General features: G+C 37.2%; 1 protein-coding gene across 6 annotated transcripts in view; it reads right to left on the bottom strand.

The window, feature by feature from the left end:
* Positions 1-12,719: 12,719 nt before the first annotated feature.
* The window catches only part of COBLL1 (cordon-bleu WH2 repeat protein like 1), an 87,637-nt gene continuing 80,052 nt past the window's right edge, over positions 12,720-20,304 (bottom strand). For all 6 annotated transcript variants that reach the window (XM_042784095.1, XM_033007866.2, XM_033007867.2 and 3 more), the window contains 3 exons: positions 17,768-19,395; positions 16,952-17,134; positions 12,720-14,310 (listed from right to left, as the gene is read on the bottom strand). In XM_042784095.1, the coding sequence (XP_042640029.1) occupies positions 14,224-14,310; positions 16,952-17,134; positions 17,768-19,395 (1,898 nt within the window). In that variant the 3' untranslated portion in view covers positions 12,720-14,223. The remainder of the gene's footprint in view (positions 14,311-16,951; positions 17,135-17,767; positions 19,396-20,304) is intronic.

Raw genomic sequence — 20,304 nt, forward strand, 5'->3', positions numbered from 1 at the left:
AGTTACCCTTGGGGTGGGAGGCGAAATGAGAAAAATGCTGGCTACTGAACAAGTTCATAAATAATTTGCACCTGACTTCAAAGAAATTTCACATCTGATGTATCTGAAGCATTTGGGAAGCAGGAGTACAAACTGAGCTCACATCTAAAATTAGGAAAATTGTTATAGCCATTCAATCCTTTTAAATTCAACCTTCAGTGTTCTCCATTAGTTCCATAAATTTAGCTCAATCCATTGTACTTGTCTGAAAATTCAAATGTGAGAAAGCAATACACGTGTTTTTCTTATTTTCATTGGACTTATGTCATAAAACAGTAGCAATGCAGTTTTCAGACTTCTAAGATGCAACTTACACCCCATCATCCAAGAAGAACTACTGGACTAGTACATTCCATTTTCATAAAGTTCAGCTTTTTATAAATCCACGCTAGACACAAAAGTTGGTATTCTTTCTTATAACTAGATATTTGTGCTACTGAACCACTCAAGATGACACACCCATTCCACAGAAAGAATAAGCACACAGTCACATTTCTGTCAAATTAGCCACAGCACTTGATAGAGAATCTGTAGCAGCTTTATGTTTCTGGGTTGACATTATGCAGGCTGTGGGAGGACAGACAATATCTGATTTGGCAAAAAGCCTACTGGTAAAAATTCAACCCATTGAAAATCTCTTAACAAATTTGAACTAACAAAGTGATTTTGAGGATTCTTCTTCCTGTGGCAACTCTTCAAGGCCTCAAGCCCATCTTAGCATGTTGCCAAGCCATGGCCTCACAGCCAATACCAAGCCTCTGACCAAGAAATCATATTAAAGCTAGAATGTGTCGCTGAAGGTGATACATCATACTTCCTAACTGATAAATTGTACTTTGTACAAATGTTAGATGGTGCTTTAACTAAACTCCAATTTACATTCCACCAGTCTGCATGGTTTTAGTTGAAGTTACTTTGCACTGTAGCTGGAGGTAGCCCATTGAATATTTCATTCAGAGCAAATGTAATTGCAGTTCAGCGATAGGTGAAGGGAGTTAATGGGCAAAAATGGATGTACAGTTCTTAACAGTGTTTTGAGTGCCCATAGGAAGTAAGATGCCACCATCTAAATACGAGGCTTCCAAATATTCTACTTTCAAAGTGGCTTTAAAAGAAAGGAATATTCCAAACTCTTTTAATAGCACAGTCCCTTCAGAACATTTCTCCTTTTCTTTATTTGAAGGGAAAATCTACCATTAAGTGATTTGTTAAGACATTAAAACCCCATTCCATTTTCTACAGAGAGTTTGGCTGGCTCTCAAGCAAGAACGTAGGCTTCTATTATAACATATTGGGAGCTTTTAGAATCAAAGCAATTCATAATAAATTTATTCAAATTGGCACATTTCTGGTTACAATGTCTTCATTATATCTTCAGAGTTATGAAACATGAATTATATCACTGTAACCACAACACTAGTCAAGGAAATCTAATTTGCCATGAAGTCTGTTTGTACAGTCACCATGTAGCTCAAGGCATACATTTGATTATTTTCTTGTACTGTTTCTTATACTGGTGTTATTCCAAAGGCTATAGTGGTATTATAACCTCATTACATCTAATTTTTAAAAATATTCTTACATTGCACGCTCTAAAAATATATAGCTACAAAACAAATCAGAAATAATTACATCACTAAAATCTATTAGGCAAACATTAGACAAGTGTACTTCAGATTATTTTATATATTTCAAACACTTTCTGTTTAAGCAGTCCATGCATTTATCATCATAGCCAGAAAGCTAGCCAATATTTTATTCAATTCAAATTAAATCTGAATTAAATTAACACAGCATAGAATTCCTGAATCATGAGAACATTATCATTAAAGTGATCAACATAAACCAAAAAAGGACTTTTTAAAGCAAAATTAAAAGGTTCTCCATAAGTATCTTTTCTCTCTTATTCGTTTATTAAATTCTTCTGACAAGAATGAAGTGAATTATAATTAAAAAAAAAAGCAGCTGATAGCCTCTTTTACAGCTTCTTAGGATGGAACGATTTTTTTTCTCTCTCACTGCTGTCAGAAATGAAAGCCTGAGCTGCAATTATTAAAGGTCTGAATTTGCATTTTTCAGCAATCCAGGGAAATGAGAGCAGCTATTGTTATGATCATTATCATTATGAAGTTCTTTGTCTATACATCTTCTAACAAAGTTGTTGGTCAGCTGTTTATTAGATGCCTTGTCAGTTATCAGATAATCTCATAGTAGATCAAAAAGAACAGCAAATTAAAATAATAGCTTTGTATACTCACAGATGGTAAATCCTCTGTAAACTAAAGTAACTGGATGCAGCAGTTAGTGCTAGAAGCTAACAGAGGAAATTTGCAGAAGCTAAGAATATATCGATGGATTTGTTTGTAAATAGCTGATAGGGGTTTGTCTCCAAAGCCGGTTCTCTTTCCCCCCAGTCCTTCTTCTTGAGACAGCTGGACTAGATGACCTCTCAGAACTAAAAACTCCCCTAAGCCAGGACCTCTCAAACTTACTATATTTTGAACAGCTATTTAAGGACACATATTAAGGTCAAAAAGACTCTTGATAAAACCTTGCTGGCCCAAACTACCAGTGAGAAGGACCAACTTGAGAGAATAGAGAGTGCAAGATCCCTTCTGGAGTAGTAGAAGAGAGTATCTTCTCTGCCAAAAGTCAGACAAGTTCAGATGGCTCTTTAGGCGACTGAGCTGACTGAGTAAAATATGCAACCCCAGCCTTATTCTATGAATGAATCTTTGCAGACCTGCCTTGGAACATTTCTAAAAACAGCTCAAGCAGACACCCACTGAAACAGTGTGTCAGGACCTTATCTGCTAGAAGTACCTGACAGGAAAAAGTGAAAGCCAAGCAGAAGTTTTCTGTTCCTCAGGAGGGTTGAAGTATGTGTATTTTATTTCCAGTTTTCCCTTACAAAGTGTATTTACTTGTATTATTTTTCACCGTGATCAGATATGTGCATATCTCTAGTCTTCCTGTGAAGCCAGTCTGGAAAGACAGAGTCTAACATACTATCCTCTGATAAGTTTCTGCCCTGTTTCACTCCAAATGCTGTTGCTGCAGCAGTTACTGTGGGAGACTCCAGTGGAAGGCTACAGCTACAGACAGTCCTCTTGCCACTGGCAGCCTTTTGCAGAGCCCTCACCCCAGGGCCTATGCAACCAACCGCCCATGTTTAGTGTGTTACAAGGTAGAACAGGAGAGATGGAGTGAGGTAGTGGGTCCTCACACTTTTGTAATGCTTTGGAAGTGAGGCAAGATTACATTCCTCTGCACAGATTGTTAGGTAAACACCATGGGAATAAGTGATTGCTTCCTGGTCCTGCACAGGATGAACAGCTGAAAGAGTGTCTGCAGTTGGTGTAGGTTCCCACACCACCTCTCTGGCTACCTCTGGCAAACCAGTGGCATGGTCAGTCTTCAAAAGGTCTTGGTCCACCTCGCTGTGCTATATATGCACCACAAGTGAGTCACGGATGTGCTAGAAAGGCCTCCCGAGTACATGAGAGGTGGTGGGACACCACAGAGAGGCAGGCATTGTGGAGAACTCCTCTGGGTCTGCTGCATAGATGTGCATGAGGTCCTCTTATCTGAAAGGGTCTTCTGAAATGCTTGGCAGCAGTCACACAGCTGAGGTATTGCCATTGTTCCCAGAGTTGAGGGGATTACTACGTTTCCAGTGTCCAGCTGCTGCACAACTAAGGGAACAGAAATAATTTAACAGGTACTGCAATTTGTTTTCATACGAGGATTCCATTTTTCAGGGAGTAATAGTGAGAATATATCAAATTGTTGACCCTTTGCAAGCAGGCTTCAACATAAATTAATTGTTGTGTAAAAAACTGAATTTAATGTTTACAGTGCAATTTGTCACTGAAATGGAGGCTCAATTAGAGTCTCAATGATTTACTAAAGACATTTAAGCATAATGTCCAAACAATGCTACATAAATTAAACATGATGTAATTGAGTGTAACACTAAGTGGCTCATCACTGTTGATTCATGTGGAAATCACAGAAATTTTACTGATCATTATGCATTCATTCAGTATTAATGTAGATACCATATGTGCTTCCATAGGGATTCTACGGTTACTCAGCATTCATTAAGTTTTAATGTACCATTAAAAAGGCATCAGAAGACCCATCTAAAAATACTGCCACAAAGGTAGTTCATTTCAAGAGAGTTAAAGAAACATGCTTCACTTTAACATTGCAATACAAAGTAAGTTAATGATGAATCAGGAGAAATGTATTGAAATTTCACATGTAAAGGTGGCACACTGTAGCTGCCAAAGGAATCTCATTATTTTAAGTTGAAACTAATGAAAAACTATCACAGTAAACTGAACAATTTATGTATCATATTCTCACATTTTTAAATTCTTGTTTATTCACTGGCCAGAGAATTGAAAAGGTCATCTGTGAATCAGATGATCACATCTGTGAATAAATAACTTAGCAAGGTTCTATTCAGCTGGATATTTAGTATTTTAGAAGTGTGACACACAAGCTTCTTTCAAACTCATGATCTGGTACTGAAGATAGGTGTACTCACTGTGGCAAATAGCTGCAAAAGGAGACAAATTTGAAAAATAAATGTGGCTTAAAGAAAATATTCTCTTCCCAAGATATTGAGAGCAGCAATTCATAAGTCATGCTCAGACCTACATCTTTGTTTTGACAAACCTTGATGACATCTAACAGATAAAATGGCAACTGTTCAAGTCTCAAATGCCTATGGTACATCCCCTTACGTTATGTAAAGACATGAGTGACATAGAGACCATGAATGGGGATTGATGAGTTAATGTCTCTTTCAGAAAAAGAATTGGAGAGGATAGAATTAAACTAGCAAGTGGAAGTTCACAACAAACAAAAAGAAAGATGGTTCTTCAGACAGTGTGTCATTAAGTTAAAGCACTCTGTCACACAGTACTGTCTGTCACTGCTCAGATTTTACAGGAGTTGAAAGAATGAGTAGCTAAGTTCTTGAACAAGACAACTACTAAGACTATTAAATACTTAGAAATAATTTTCACTTAGGCATTCTCAGAGCTAAAAATTGTTGAAGGTTGAGCATACCTAGGGTAAGTATTACTTTGTGTGTTTTATATTATTATGGTTTTCCCTAGGTATGAATTTTTGATCATTGTCAAAAGTCAGATAACGATCAGTGGGCTGGAGCACCTCCCTTATGAGGACATGCTGAGAAAGTTGGGGTTGTTCAGCCTGGAGAGGAGAAGGCTCTGGGGAGACCTTCTAGTGGCCTTCCAATATTTAAAGGGGGCTACAGGAAAGGTGGGGAGGGACTCTTTATCAGGGAGATAAGATGAAGGGTAATGGTTTGAAACTGAAAGAGGGAGATGAGATATAAGGAAGAAATTCTTCACTGTGAGAGTGGTGAGGCCCTGGCACAGGTTGCCCAGAGCAGCTGTGGCTGCCCCTGCCCTGGCAGGGCTCAAGGCCAGGTTGGACGGGGCTGGGAGCACCCTGGGCTGGTGGAAGGGGTCCCTGTGCATGGCAGGGGGTTGGATCTAGGTGATCTTTAAGGTCCTTCTCAACCCAAACCATTCTATGATTCAATGATTTCTTTTTCATTTTAAAAATTCTCAATTAAAAAAAGAAATCATTAATATCAGACACAGTTTGAATTAAAAACATTTTCAGGCAGAGGCCTGAAGCCCACTTCCCCTGAGTCTCCTCTCTCAGGGTGCCTTGTCCTGATGGGCCAGCCCCAGGCAAACCCTGCATACAGCTCGTGCCTGTGTCTCATGGGCTTCTGGTAGAGCTCTCTTACACAGTCATGTGTAAGAGAGTTAGCACACAAGTTACCAGCAGCTACAGAAACTGTAATGCTCTCTTCTTCCCACCCCTTGGTCATCTTTGTAAAGGGAGACTCAGGTAAGCAGTGTCTCCAAGAACTTTCTGTTCCCAGCACTCTCTGGAGATGGTTAAAACATGTCAGCTCTCTGAGCTGGGATCACCAACAGCTCAACTGCCTGTTGGCTGTCTCCCAGAAGGCCTTCTGACCATTCAAAAATTAACCTTAGCAGTATGTCAGCTTTTAATAGGGGTTAAGAGCATGCTAATCCTTGAAAGTGAGGTGCCTAACTGTGCAGCTGCCTGGGTGCCCATCTTTCTCCCAGTCATGTACAATTTGAAAAGGAAGTCTTCTGCAATCCACTTCTTCAGCTTTTGCTTCACCTCTTTGCATCACTTCCTAAGTGCTGGAGTTTGGAATTGCAGCAGCCTGGCATACATACCATAGGGATTCACTTGCTTGGTACACGCACTTTGTAGCTGCAGGTGTCTCCCCATGTGATCCACATGTGAGTGGCCCCAAACACTTCAGTTTGCAGAATGCAAGTGCTTAATTAGCTTTTACCATTTGAAGAAATGGAATAGCATGTGCTGATGGGATCAATCATGCTGTTTAACCAAGATGACCAATTGCAGCTCTCTCCACATTCCTTCATTCGTCCGCCTGTTTAGTTCAAGTGTTTCATTTACAAAACTGCAATCAGCTTAACTATTTTAAAGATGATTTTTCACTGTATTTTTGGTAAGTCAGAACTATATAAAGCCTTAAGCAACTGTGAAATAAATTCATTTGTCTTCACTTTACCACTTCAAATTAAGTGTGACTGTAGCCATTGTGTCTTAGTTCTTGCTCAGGAACATGTCGTGGGGGGAAAAAAAAAAAAGTAAACAAACATGCAGACACACATATATAGCTGAGGAGGAAATGATGAAATTTTGAGTCTAACTACAGTTTATTAATTATTTTTTCAACTAGAACTATATTAACCATTAGTAAGTACACTAGTGGTTAATGTACACCAGCACTAGTACACTAAGTACACTAGTACCTGCAAATAGACACTGTTGGCCAGATTTATTCTTTAACAACTGTTGCAACTGCAGGTTTTGTAGACTTAATTCTCTCCCTGCCCTGAGCTGATTGCATGCTTCAACACCTTTACTCCTCTGGATGTTCACTACGACATGTGCAAGCCCATTCTTTAACATGCCCATTCTTTTAACTACTCTCTTACTCATGAAAATTTCCACGTATGTACTGTGTTTTAGTGTTTGCTTGTCGCTCTGGCTACGATGATATTAAATATCACACGCTAAGCAAGGTCAGCCCTGCTTAGTACTCAGAGGGAAGACTTTAAATGTGTCATTACTCTCTCTGTGATACAGGAGAGAGTACTGCATTATTTGTAGCCAGTATTTTGCTTTTTGGCTTACTGTGTTACAGACTGGTAAATGTTATTAGAAAACTCTGCTGCATTAAAATTAGCTTATTTATTAAAAAAACAAGACACAAAAGGAGGACTAAGAGCTGCATTCAGTCACTAGACATGACAAAGTCAACTTCTGTAGAGGTGGAAACATCAGCTGTCCAGATATACTAATGCTACTCTACACCTGACTGATAAATACAAAACAATTATCTACAGACTTCAGTTTCAGTATTTTAAATCATTCCAATCCTTATTTGAGCAAAAAACTGGCAACTGGTAGACTTCTTTAAATTACTCATATAACCTGATGTTTTTAGTTAAACCTCACTATTTATAATACATGACTATGTTCTATCTTTCCCCCTTCCTGCTTCTGTATCAGCTTACTTTAAAATTCACAAAATTTTCTGATATGTATATTGATGTACTATACTCTTTTCTTCTATTATTACCTGTAGGAACTCAGGTATCTGATACTCACAGGAAAATAAAGCACCATTTTGACCATCCAACCCTATGCAGTGGTAGTACTACATAACCTCATGAAGTAATCTTTGCATCAAGTCTGTAATTTGTGATCAAGTTAAATCTCAACTCACATACAGAATGTAAATAATGACTAAATCTAAGTTTCTGTGGGAATTTTCTTTAATGGTTAATTAACTTATTTCATATCAGTAAGGTTGACTTCCTTATACAAGTTACAAAGCAGCACTTACTCTCACATTAGTGTTAGCGGCACACGATGTTCTCATACATAAATCAGAGCAGGCTTGAATTTACATCTTAAAAATGATCAAAAACATTTGTAAAGGAGCCATGACTACTAAAACAGGAATAGCTTAAAATTTCAAGAATCACTGACATCATATAGACATCCTCAGGTGCTGTTCTAGTCCATTTAATAGAGGAATGCCTCTAATCAATGCCACTGTATACCTTAAGTGACAGTATTTCGTTAATTAAGTGATTAGCTCCACTTAATTATAGTCTGTTAAACGTATGAGGATCCTTCACACTTAGAGATGTTGAAACATTTTAACAATTGCATATTTGTTCAATATTTAAGTTCAAAATGAAACTCAGATTTAAAAAAATCCAAATAGAGACTTAAAACTATAAAAAGGCAATGCCTCATTGCTTTGATAGTCTCTGAGCATAGAAAGAACAGAAGCAGAGCCCCTTATACTGATAAGTGCTCTATTTTTAAAGTTTAATTTGAAACTTTGAAGACCGATGGAATATTTAATGAGCATTTATTGGCACATTGCAAATTCTTCTCTTCACAGTAAACCGAGATATAGGGGACTTTTACAGATTTACAGTTCATATAACCTAATGCAACCAGATACCACAGCTGCATAAAAATGCAGACAAATTATAAGACTAAATCTGTTTCATAGCTATGTAAATGCTTTTGAATATTCCACATGGTGATCTATCTAAATTTTTTGCCACTAAATAACTAAGGGAATATGATACTTAATTCATACATGGCACATAATTAGGTGTGCTATGAAGAATCATGTCAACCCAGTGAGATCAAAGCTTTAAATTTCAGGTATTCCAGTTTATTCTCTCCAATGGAAGGAACAATGGAATTTTCCATTAGCAAGTTGTGAGTTTTTTCTGGAGTTCAACTACATTGGTCTCAGAGATTCTCCTCCCTCACCACAACCTCCCCCACCTCAATGCCAACTTTTTACTGAGAGATAATTGGGTCACTATTAATACAAATAACAAAACAATGCCGCCTTATATTTCATACAAGACAAGACTAGAGTGTATTATTCAGAAATTCCCAGTCTTCCACTCTGAGCAAGCAAGTTTTCTTCAGCCTCTTCATCTATTTTACCAGTTTCTCTGAGGAGCATTCGAAAGACTAGGAAGGAACCTAAGAATCAAGCTTCCCACCCTACCCCTAAACTCCTGTTTTAAGCATTGTTTGGGAATGCCTGTGCACTCACAGAAACTGATGCTTTAGAAATTGCCAAGCAGATCATTTGTTGAAACAGAAGACAGTTGTTCTTCACATGCAGCAGCTGATATCAGCAAAACTGCTACTGAAAATACACTCATTATACAATCAAACTGATAACTAGTAAACATCACTGGCATTTTTGTATAATCACATTGGCTGTAGTATGTTATTGGCACAAGACCATTCTCAAAGTTTGAGAAGTTCACAGAAGAATTTGCAATGTACATCCATATCCAACCTTTCTGGATTGTTTCTGGCACTGGAGTTGTATCTATTTCTGCTGGAGGTGATACAACTCTTGTTGTTTCCAGGTGCTAACTTATACATGCACAATCACTCTGCAATAATCATTATCAGTAGAAGTAGTTGAAATTTCCCAATAGGTTTAGTGTCCTTTTCAGATACAGTTGTTTCTCCCTTTCCTAATGCTAAGAAATTTTCTTTCATTGCTATATTCGCAAATGCAGAATGATGCCTGTCCTGCACAGGATTGCATTTTCATCATTGTACTGACTACATGAATGGGAATCACAAGTTATCAGGCTTTCAGAGTTAAGCTTTTAGCTTCTGGCTTGTACCCATACATTCCAAAATGGTACAATATTTGTAGAACCCTGAAGCCAAACCAGAAAATAAAAAATATGAAAGGTGGAGGGAGAAGCAGCACTTCTTATTGTAAGACAACGATGAAGAATACCAAATTCATTCAACATCTTCCGCTGGGAAGCAAGTGAAGTCATTCCTCAACTGATAACTTGCCTATAGATTACTCCTTTGTGCATTAAACAGGGGAGGAGCAGAAATATACTTCTGCCTCTCCTCACAGAAGTGGTAATTCTTCAGATTAAGAAAAACAGAACTCCTTTTTCTCTACCTCATCCCCTCTCCTTCTCCCTCCCATTCATTTTATTCTCTTCAGTGTCTCGAATAATTTAGGAATAACTAAGTCCATTAACAGTTTTAGTCATCTTTCCAGTGTGATGGAGGGAGGAGGGAAGGAAGCGTTCATCTATTCTTTCACTTAAACACTAGCTATTGTACGGTTATGTGGATGTACATCTCTTCCAAATCTGCTCCTTGAAGACATAAACACACCAAAAATGTTAAGGTGTTATGTGCTTGTGCTGATGAGCAGGAACAGCTGACAAAAAATAATGCAACTTCATGTACAATACATTGTGATATATTCTTGACACACATTTTCTGTTAGTTACCATGTCACATAGCTCTTGCAAGGGACACAAACCAAAATGAAGTATTTTTAAAACATGTAGTTTCCCATTACTGGTAAATTTCACATCATTCTAATAAGGGCACCTTCCCTCTCACAAAGCTACCTAACCAGAAATTATAAAGAAAAAAAAATCCACCTTACCTGTGATTTTCAACTGGATTGTATAAAATCATCCACATAGAAAGCATCCTTTTCAATTAAAAGCTGTGAAGCGTTTCCACTGCTATTGCTACAGCTATCATTGAAGTAGACTCAGTAAGAAAGCTGTCGATAACAAGTGGTGTTTCAGATTCAGCTATCCAGTCAGCAGCCAAGTGCTAACAGAACAGCACAGCTTCAGAACCTCGGACCACTCACAGCACCCAGAAACAGCTGCTGTGCCTATGAAGATGGCAGCTCTGGTCTAAACACGCTATTTTGACTTCAGCCTCATATTCTGTTAACATAAACATAGACAACCAACTTAAGACACATTTGCCCTTCTGCAAAGAGCTCTATTTGCTTGGCTACCAACCCATCAGTTTAGTTATTTACAGTTACTCTTCAATCTCGTTGTAGCCCAACACCTGATAGACGCACTCTGGCCACGCACTCAAGGATGTACACCATACTGCTCAACAGCATCTTTTCTTTGTTTCTATTTAAGATAATTATTTCAATCTTCTCAGCAACTGTGTATTAAAATAGGATTCGAAGCAGCTCCAACTGAAAGTGGCTGCTTTGGCTGGTAACAGGTGCCTGTGCAAACTTAAAATCAAAAGCATTGGCTACTCCCGTGCTATATTCTCATCCATTACCTAGTATGTGTGATCCCACGCCTTTCGGTCCATATCCACATAATTTTAATGTCTTTGAGATCTTCGTGTGGTATGCTACAACATGCTAGGGCACAAATCTCAAGTAGCAGGGAAAAACTAGGGCACTGATTACTAGATATGTCCCAAAAAAACAGAGACATCCAATGGTTTAATGTCTTTCAGCTGCAAGTATGAGAGTTCTTATCTTGGCCTTAAAACCTCTAGTAACATGAATATTTCCAAATATTATCTGGTGATGCTCTCCCTGCAAAACTGCTTCCTTCTCCAGGTACTTCTGTAGCTTTAATTTTATTCTGTAGGATAAATAAAAATGATATCTGTCTAACTGGGGCTTGCAGTTGCTAGAAACACTTGTTACTTCAGCAGATATGTTTTCTTGTTTGAACAATGAATAAACATGTCAAGTTCATCAACAAGAGTTTTTCTGGCAGAATTTAATAAAAGAGTGTAAGAAAAAATGACTCTCTAGATATACAATAGCAAGATTTAAAAATGTCTTATACATATATGTTGGAAGAAGGGGGAAAGAGAAAGTTTTGCTAAACAATACTGCCAGCTAGTAACAGAAAATCTCACTGAAGAGTTTCATGGTACTGTAGTGTGTGCAGACATTTCAGTTAATTATCAAGCAAGTTAAGTGACACGGACAAGAAACCCTAAAATTCAAGCAAGGTGTTTTTAGTTTAAGTCTGTGTTACATAAGATGATATTTGCCTTCAGGGGTTCACATAAAAGGGCAATGTACTTTTAACATATGGAACTAAGGAACATACAGTAGTTATAGTTTTGTAGTCAAAATCAAAGAAAACAACAACAAAGCACAGTTATTTTAACTGTCTCCAATACCAGAATAATTGGACTTCACTGATTTGGTGGAAATAGTGAAATGTCATATAGACTTGTATTACCATAGGTGTAGATTAAATTAATTTTATGAAATAACTTTAGTCATCTTGGCAGAGAATACCAAGGTTTGAAAAAACCCCCATGTAATCCCCTCCCACCCAAAGTACAAACAAGGGGATTCCTTTTGCAGTGCAAGCTCTCTGCGGCAGGTACAGACAGACCACCATGGTGTATAGCGATGCCTGAAACACAGACTTCAAATATCACAGTGAACACAGACACTAGAATCCTGGGAGTGAGTTACAATTTTCAAGTCTGTCCCTCAAGGCACAGTGAAATGTAGAATGTAAGCCCCAGTTAGAAACTAGAAAAACCCCTACCTCTTCTGTCTCACCATTTTCAAATGAAGGATGAAGCGTTCTTTTGCAATCAGACCCTGAAACAGATCTTCTGAACTGCCATGTGGGTTCCCCCCACCCTTGGAATTAGCCCTTGATTGGAGGCAAGAACCAGAAGAAAGTGGTAATACACATTGACAGCGGACTAAGATACAGGAGAGAAAACAGGAGAGAACAGCCGTGAACAAATGTTCATCAGCTCTCTTCATGAATTTTTATTTACTAAAACATTCTCTGAAAGGGTTTCAGCATTAAGTTAACACTGTTATTTGTAATCAATAATTGACTCTGTACTAGAAAAGTAATGAGACCTCTCTGATTATTGCACAAAAACCTGGCAGCAAACCATTAACAGCCCTTTGAAATGCACATATAGATCAGTTTCTGAAACTGAGTTATAGAATGTCTCTAAAGTACAAAATAAATATATTGTTAAAGAATAGAAACTAAATACAATTACTTTTATTTAAACCAAGTCCAGCAAGAAAATATTTTAATATGGCAAACACCCCAGCACTTGCTGCATGCATCCAAAATCTAGCTAATTTCATGATAAGTGTGATCATATTTCCACCCCTCTTCCCAAAATGTATAACCTTGACAAGAAATGCAAAATAGATGAAATATAACATGAAGCATTTTCTTTTAATATATATTCCCATTTTGGTATTTAATGTTTAATCTATAAATAGATGCTTTCAGACACAAGAATGCTTAGCAAGTGTGTTATTGCGCTGTTTTAAGATTAAAATATTTTACATGAATAAATCCAAAGCAGTTCATTCTTTAGTCATACTTCCAGTGAAAAAAAATTCTTCTATTAAGTATCAAAACTTGAATTTTCATGTTATCAGTAAGTGGCTGTATGCTGATGACTACTTTAAAATATATCTAGTTCACAAAAACTATTGCTTATCTGAGTGCTAGGTAAATACTATGTACAGGAACTCAAAGAGGAGATGGGAAATATCTTGTAGTGCTACTGTTAGAAGTTTTTAAGTAGTACAAAAATTTCCAATAATTTATGTCCTGATTTTTTGTGTGTGTACTACCAGGAAAAAATTAAAGGAGATTAACAAAAAAAAAAAAAATTCTAAATACTTAAAATACTTATCCCTACGCTCAACTGAAGGAACAAAACCATCTATTTTTTTTAAACAAAACCAAAGTATTATATATAATTAAGATTTTCTATTAATTACAAATTTAATTTAACAAAGTAATATGGAGGCAGCATGTGGTAGATTTAAATTCATACAATCTGTTAAAGTAATACACAACTGAAAATTAATGATCTAAAATTCTTAGATTGCTTTAAATCTGTAATTTCAGCATAGTGCTACATATTGTTCAGTCTTGAAGGCTAAAATCAAGAATTTCTGATTCTCATTCTAACATAAGCAAAACTCATCTGCACCTTCTCTTAAACCTTTTTAGCAGCATAGTCAGCTTTATAAAGCGAAAAAGGCAAATTATTACCATAATTTACATATTCTAATAATCTTTCCAAGGCATCAAAAGGACCCAGCTTGAAATTCTTATCACAATTGACAAAAATATATTAACATATACTTGCATTTACACTTTCAAAAATTCGCAGTTAGTACTAAGTTGGCCTATGAAGCAGTAGTAAAGTGCAAAATATTTGGTATAATATCTAATGATTAGCTTTTGCTTCTGGAGAATACAAATGAGTAAGCCTGGCTCTTCCATTGACAGATATGGTGTTTGATGGAGGACCAACCTGGAGGGGGGGTGGGGGGGGGGTGGGGGTGTGGAAGAGAGAAAAGATAATAAAAAAAAATATTAAAAGAAATATTAACTTAATTTTTCAGATTCTTCTCTCTGTAGTATGTTACACAATATTACTTCAAGGAAACAGAAATATCGTTACTTCAGTTAGCATTTTTCTCATTGCAATGGAAGACCTCCTATGTGATTTCTGATTAATGCACAATGCTACAGAAGTGGAAATATAAGAAATTACTTAAAACCTTACTTTATTATACCTAAAATTTCCATTTATAACTATGTGAAGCACACAATTTTTAGTCCTCCTCCAGACCTTGTTGTAAAGAAATACTTTGAAAAACATCACTAAAACTCCCTATTGAACAGAACTGGTTTCTTACAAAATCTTCTAACACTCCTTTATACAATGATAATATTTCTTTTATCAGGAACAAACTATAACTTTTAGGATCGATAACAAAGACCTGATTTCCAGGGGAGCTGCATAAACAAACAATTCCCACTGGGGCTAATGGGAGCTGTGGATGCTCCACGGCCATGCGAACCACATACCACGGCGCACAGTTTACTAAACACGATGAAAACATTGTGAAGAGGAATGGTGAAAAAGAAACCTCATTTGACCCATTTTAGGTTAGCACTTACTGAGGACCCTACTGAACAGCAAAGAGACCATGTTTTTATTAAATTTGCCATAGGCCAAAACCCCTCTTTCTGCTGTCAGACATACCTATCCTACAGCATATGTGCTCTGGGTAAGAGTGAAAAGAACAGCATGTACAATTTTATGTTTGGCAAAATTTCAGTGGGTTCCTTCATTGCATTTTGGTGGGTGTGTGTGTGTTTCAGATTCTTTTTGAAGCCTGTTTCAGGCTTCTGTGTTGCAGAATGCTTTTCTTCATGCTTACAGCATCTTCACTATTAAAATTTCTCCTTAAAAAGTATAGCTCTCTCCTCACCCCAGCCTCAACAGATACTATACTATACTGAGAAAGAACAACTCCCACCCACAGAAGAGAAAGGGAGGGGAAGAAGACTTCCATCATCATCTCTCTCTTCTTCCCCATGCCATTCTTGTACCTAGACTGATAAAAGACTATATGGGTCAAATCTACCCTAAGAACATTTTTATTAGGAAAGAATTAATAACCATATAATGAAGTTTTTCTTTGTTTTCTTTCTAGTAGAAATAGAGTACTTGAATTTTGAAAAGCACATTATGAACTTTATTTTTTAAAACAGTTTTAAGCTACTGTGCCAACATCCATGCCTATGCACACTTCCCATAGAATCATAAAACGAAGTTCACACACTATGCAAAATAAAGTTGTGTTATTCAGAATGTAATTATGCACTGAAATAAAAAAAGTATTTGCAAACAAAATCCAAATGATATTTCTGGTAGAACAGGCAGATTTGACCTCAGTGACTGAACAATACAGCATCTTCCTCACCTTATCCTGTCTTTAAAGTGGCTGTGGTCAGTGACATGTAGTTAGAAGTAATACTATGGTGTATTATGTACTACTTTTACTAGAGGTCAAAAACTACTTGAGCATGCTTGTAACCCTTCCAGGACACTGAATCTTCCTATTAAGAGTAGAAGTGACAGGAGGTCTACAAGCCCCAGAGAGGCTATTTCAGTGCTACACTGAAACAAAACCTTACATATGAAATGGATTGTTCTAATATCTGATCATCCACTGAGAGACTATTACCCCAGGGAATCATGGACTTCCATAAAACAAACAAAAAAACTCCCTTACATTCACTCAACACACATTTCTTTCTTTCAAGTTGCAAGTGGAAAAGGGAGGAGAAACAAAAACTCCTGAATTTTTTTAGCCCTTGGCAATGAGAAATTATTCCTCAATATAGAATGCAACATACTAATGCTGGATCAAGAAGGCTTTGTGTGAGACAATCATTAAGTTGTCTGGTTACAAAATTAAAACAGAACAGATTTTAGAAGTGTGCTATATTTTACTGAAAGATAGAAGTATAGGTGAATTTTAGGAGATAGAAAAGAAAAATTAAGCTGCATTTTAACTTGAGGGGGTGGGAGAAGACATTCCTACCAGGACTGTTGACAAAACACTTAGAAATATCTTAGTAGTGATGCCAAACACCAGCAGAAGTCCTGAAGTATGTTTAAGAAGAATTAAGGACCTGATAGAGTCCAATAAATAGAAAAATACAATCTTCAGAACTTCTGTGTGCTATCTGCCTGCAAAAGACTGCAGCTACTTCAGGTCTAGGGTGAAGCTGCTTAGCATATGTCTAAAACCATACCACTCCAAACCGCACAAACACAAACAAGTAATTGAGTATTTTCCTGCTTTCATAAAAAGAGATGCTTAGACTGATAACTTCAAGATTTCTAATCCATTTCAGGAAGATTTCCAGTAGGATTTGTACTGTTTGAAAATATAGACATAGGAAGCTTTGTGTGTGCATTCACCAGTTTATTCTGCAAAACAGAACCCCCTTCCACACCTCTCTTCTCACCTTTAAGAGACCTCCTGGCAGCACTTTGTGCCAAAGTTAACTGCTTTCAGTGTCAGGCATAAATACGGTAATTTTGAAGGAAGTACCACGAGTTCAATGTTATGGATGCAATGATGAAAACTCACCCTTTTCAATTTGGCAGCAGCTTCTCCAGAGCGGATTGCAGCCAGCAAGCTCTGGTGGATCTGTTCTGGGTCAGAGCGCTGGAATGTCATCACAGATTGTCTCTTAGTGACAGGGGGTGTGTGGTCAGTGGAAACACCTGGCTGCACCTGACTCTTCTGCTCACTGTTCACATTGCTGCCTTTCTATAAAGGGATGAAGTGGGAGGAAAAACAAACCAAAAACCTTTAATCTGAATTAGTCATAAATGGACAACTAAGCCAACCTGGCACAAGGTTGCATATCAAACTGCCACCATTCTAGTGTTTGCTTCATTCAAGATTTCAGAGATCAGCCACTTTTCCACTATAGCACATAGTTTCTCCCTCAGATAATTATGCCAGCAAAATTTTATATCCCCATTCAAGTGCGTTTGTGCCATGATCACGTGAAGCCAAACTGATCATGCTACTCAGAATTAAATTTAAGAAATCAACACACAGAACCATAAAGAACAAATCATAAGCATTCTGATCATAAAAATAGGTAAACACAGTATAATGATTCTATTTAATTTACTGTTCTTCAAAGTAGGGGATGCTAATTATGGCAAGAAATCATTATTTCCCATAATCTGAACGAGGTTGTTTTCTCTTTAACATTCCCTGTATTCCTGTATTTCGTTATGATGCCATGACACTGCTAGACACTACCGAGGTGTTTACACTGTATGAATACAGCACTTTCTGATCAGGGAGCAGTTCAGAGACTAGCCTCTGGACCAGTCACACTAGATGACAGTTGATCAACAGTCAACCAATATTAGAAAAAAAGTTTACCTTATCCATTAGACTATTTTGTGACGCCCCTGTTACGGTCTGTAAGGAAGGGTTTTTCACTTGAGGCATGGAGGTAGCTGAGGAGAATCCAGCTGCCAAGGCAGCAGAGGAGAATTCAACAGGAAATTCCTCTCTCGGTGCCTGGTTAGTGACTGTACGTGTCTTATTGAATGATTGTGACCTTTTGACTGCAGATGAGACAGCAAGAGCAAAAGGAGATGGTCTCGAACTAGAGTATGGCTTTGGAACTGCAAAAGTTCTTAGAGTTCTTAGGTTCAGTGGTGCTGGTGGACAGGAAGGAAAACTTGAAGGCTTACTGCTTTTAACAGAAGTGGAGGATTCAATTTTTTTCCCATCATCAACTTTTTCTTCATCAACTCCTGGAGAAGAGGAAGTACTTGTTTTATGCAAAGACAAAGAAGTTGGATCAGGTGATGAGGTTTTTTTGCCCACCTCTGTATTCTTAGCTTCATTTTGAATGGAATTAGGAGCACAAACTGTACTTCTGGCAATTGCAGATGTAACATAATGACCTGAAGCTCTTCGTTGCATCTGCAGATAAAAAGAACTAGGCTTTGTTGTAGGACTTAATGCATTTGACTTGTCCTGAGTCTCAGAAGAAGCATTTGTATTATCCAAGCTTAGCATCAGAGGGACATGCTGTTTGGAAGACACTGTTTCCATCTGATTGCTCTCAGTAGTAATCTCAGCTCCAGATGTCACAACATATTCAGAAATACTGTTCACTCCATGCAGATCATCTGCTGCTGCAGTTTCATTTTGTGAACCAACCTGTAAATGACCCACACTTTTTGGAAGATGAGGAATTTCAGCTTGCAATACAAATTCTTTAGGGTCTTCATGCTTCAGAGAATTTTCCAAAGTAGATACCTCTTGATCCTTACGATCTGATGGAATTTCTGAATCCCAGCTCTTCATTATTTCTAAGGACTTTGGAGGCACTATTTTGTAAGTAGTCATTCCAATTTTTGGTATGTAATCCCTTGTAATTTCATTAGCAGGCTTGGGTTTGGGCTTAGGTTTGGTGTCCTGTCTATAAAGAGGGTGACCTTTTACAGGAGAGCCGTCTGGAGTTTTTGCAGTTGTTTCTGATGAAGCAAAACTACTGCCATTTATACAAATATGACTCTGATCTTTTATGGGAGTGACTTTTTGATGGGTAACTTCTTGTCTCTCAAGATTTTGTTGTGCTGAAGTATCTTCATCCTCTTGTATTCCATGCATCACTTGAAGAAGAGGGTTGTTTGTATCCGTGTTGTGTTGAGGGACAAGTCTTCTGAATGTGGATGATTCACAACTCTGAGGAACAATAATTTCTTTCTGTGTAGTCCTTCCCAAATTGCTACCTGATGGACCTGTCTGGATTGCAACATCCTGAGTTTTTACTGTGACCAAACTGGTTTGATTTGTTTTCTGATCTTGTTTTTCTGGAATAAGCTGAGGATAACTCTTATGACTTACAGAGATGTCATTTTTACATGTCTGGCAGTTTGATAGTTTGTCAACTTCAAGCTTGTTATCTTCTCTGGAATCTACTGTTTTAATTTCAGCTGTCTGAAGTTCTTTCCCTTCTTCCATTGTTGGAAGGAGTTTTGCATCACCATGACCTTTAAGTTAAAGGAAGATTCCAAAATTAATACAAATGCCAAAAAGATTTAAACTTCCCCCTTACATCACAAAGCCCTGTATCCAATGTATTTAATTACAAGGACTGGCTCCTCACTGATACTAAAATTTTCCTTAACGGTTACTTTAAAAGCTATTTAAAGATATACTTATTTTTGACTAATATTGCCAAATAATACTATTCTAGTATTCTTCCTTAATTAACAGGCTACTGGTGCCATGCATCAACTTAATAGAAAAGTCTATTCTAGAATAATTTTAAAAGTGCTAAAGAATGTCGGTTGATTATATAAGCATCAGTGACTCAAGAGCTCAAGGACTATTCAATATCAGGTTAGATCCAATTTTTATTTAATTCCACACTTTTGTGGCTTCTATTCTTTAGTTTTAACATTACAAATGCTATTTGTCAACTACACCTTATGTGTTTCTACAAGGGAACAACTGGAATACATATGGAGAAAAGCAATTATCCAAACTCTATTTTTCCAACTGTTTAGCAGGTCTGATAATTCAATTTTCTACTCCTGGACTAAGTACATAGTCCTCCCCGAAACACAGGAATATTTGGGTTAAATTATTTTAAATAAAATATTAGAAAAAATTAAATTCTTTAGGAATAATCATCTGGGCTGGTATTTTGGAAAAAAAAAAAAAGGCAGTTAAAGCTTGTATCACATATAAACAAGACAGATGCACCATGTTGTTATAATTTATAAACAGAGGTGTACTGAATATAAAAGCCAGTGGAAGGCTTAACGTATAAATATGAAAATTAGCATCACAAAAGGATAAAATAAATCAGTCAGGTCACTAAATCCACAGAAAAATTTATGATCCCTTGGATGCACAGGATGTCATAATTTCTTTTCAAATCAGTGTATCACTTT

The sequence above is a fragment of the Tyto alba genome, unplaced genomic scaffold (genome assembly GCF_018691265.1).
Source record: "Tyto alba isolate M040663 unplaced genomic scaffold, T.alba_DEE_v4.0 Super-Scaffold_7, whole genome shotgun sequence".
In the NCBI taxonomy this organism is placed as follows: Eukaryota; Metazoa; Chordata; class Aves; order Strigiformes; family Tytonidae; genus Tyto; species Tyto alba.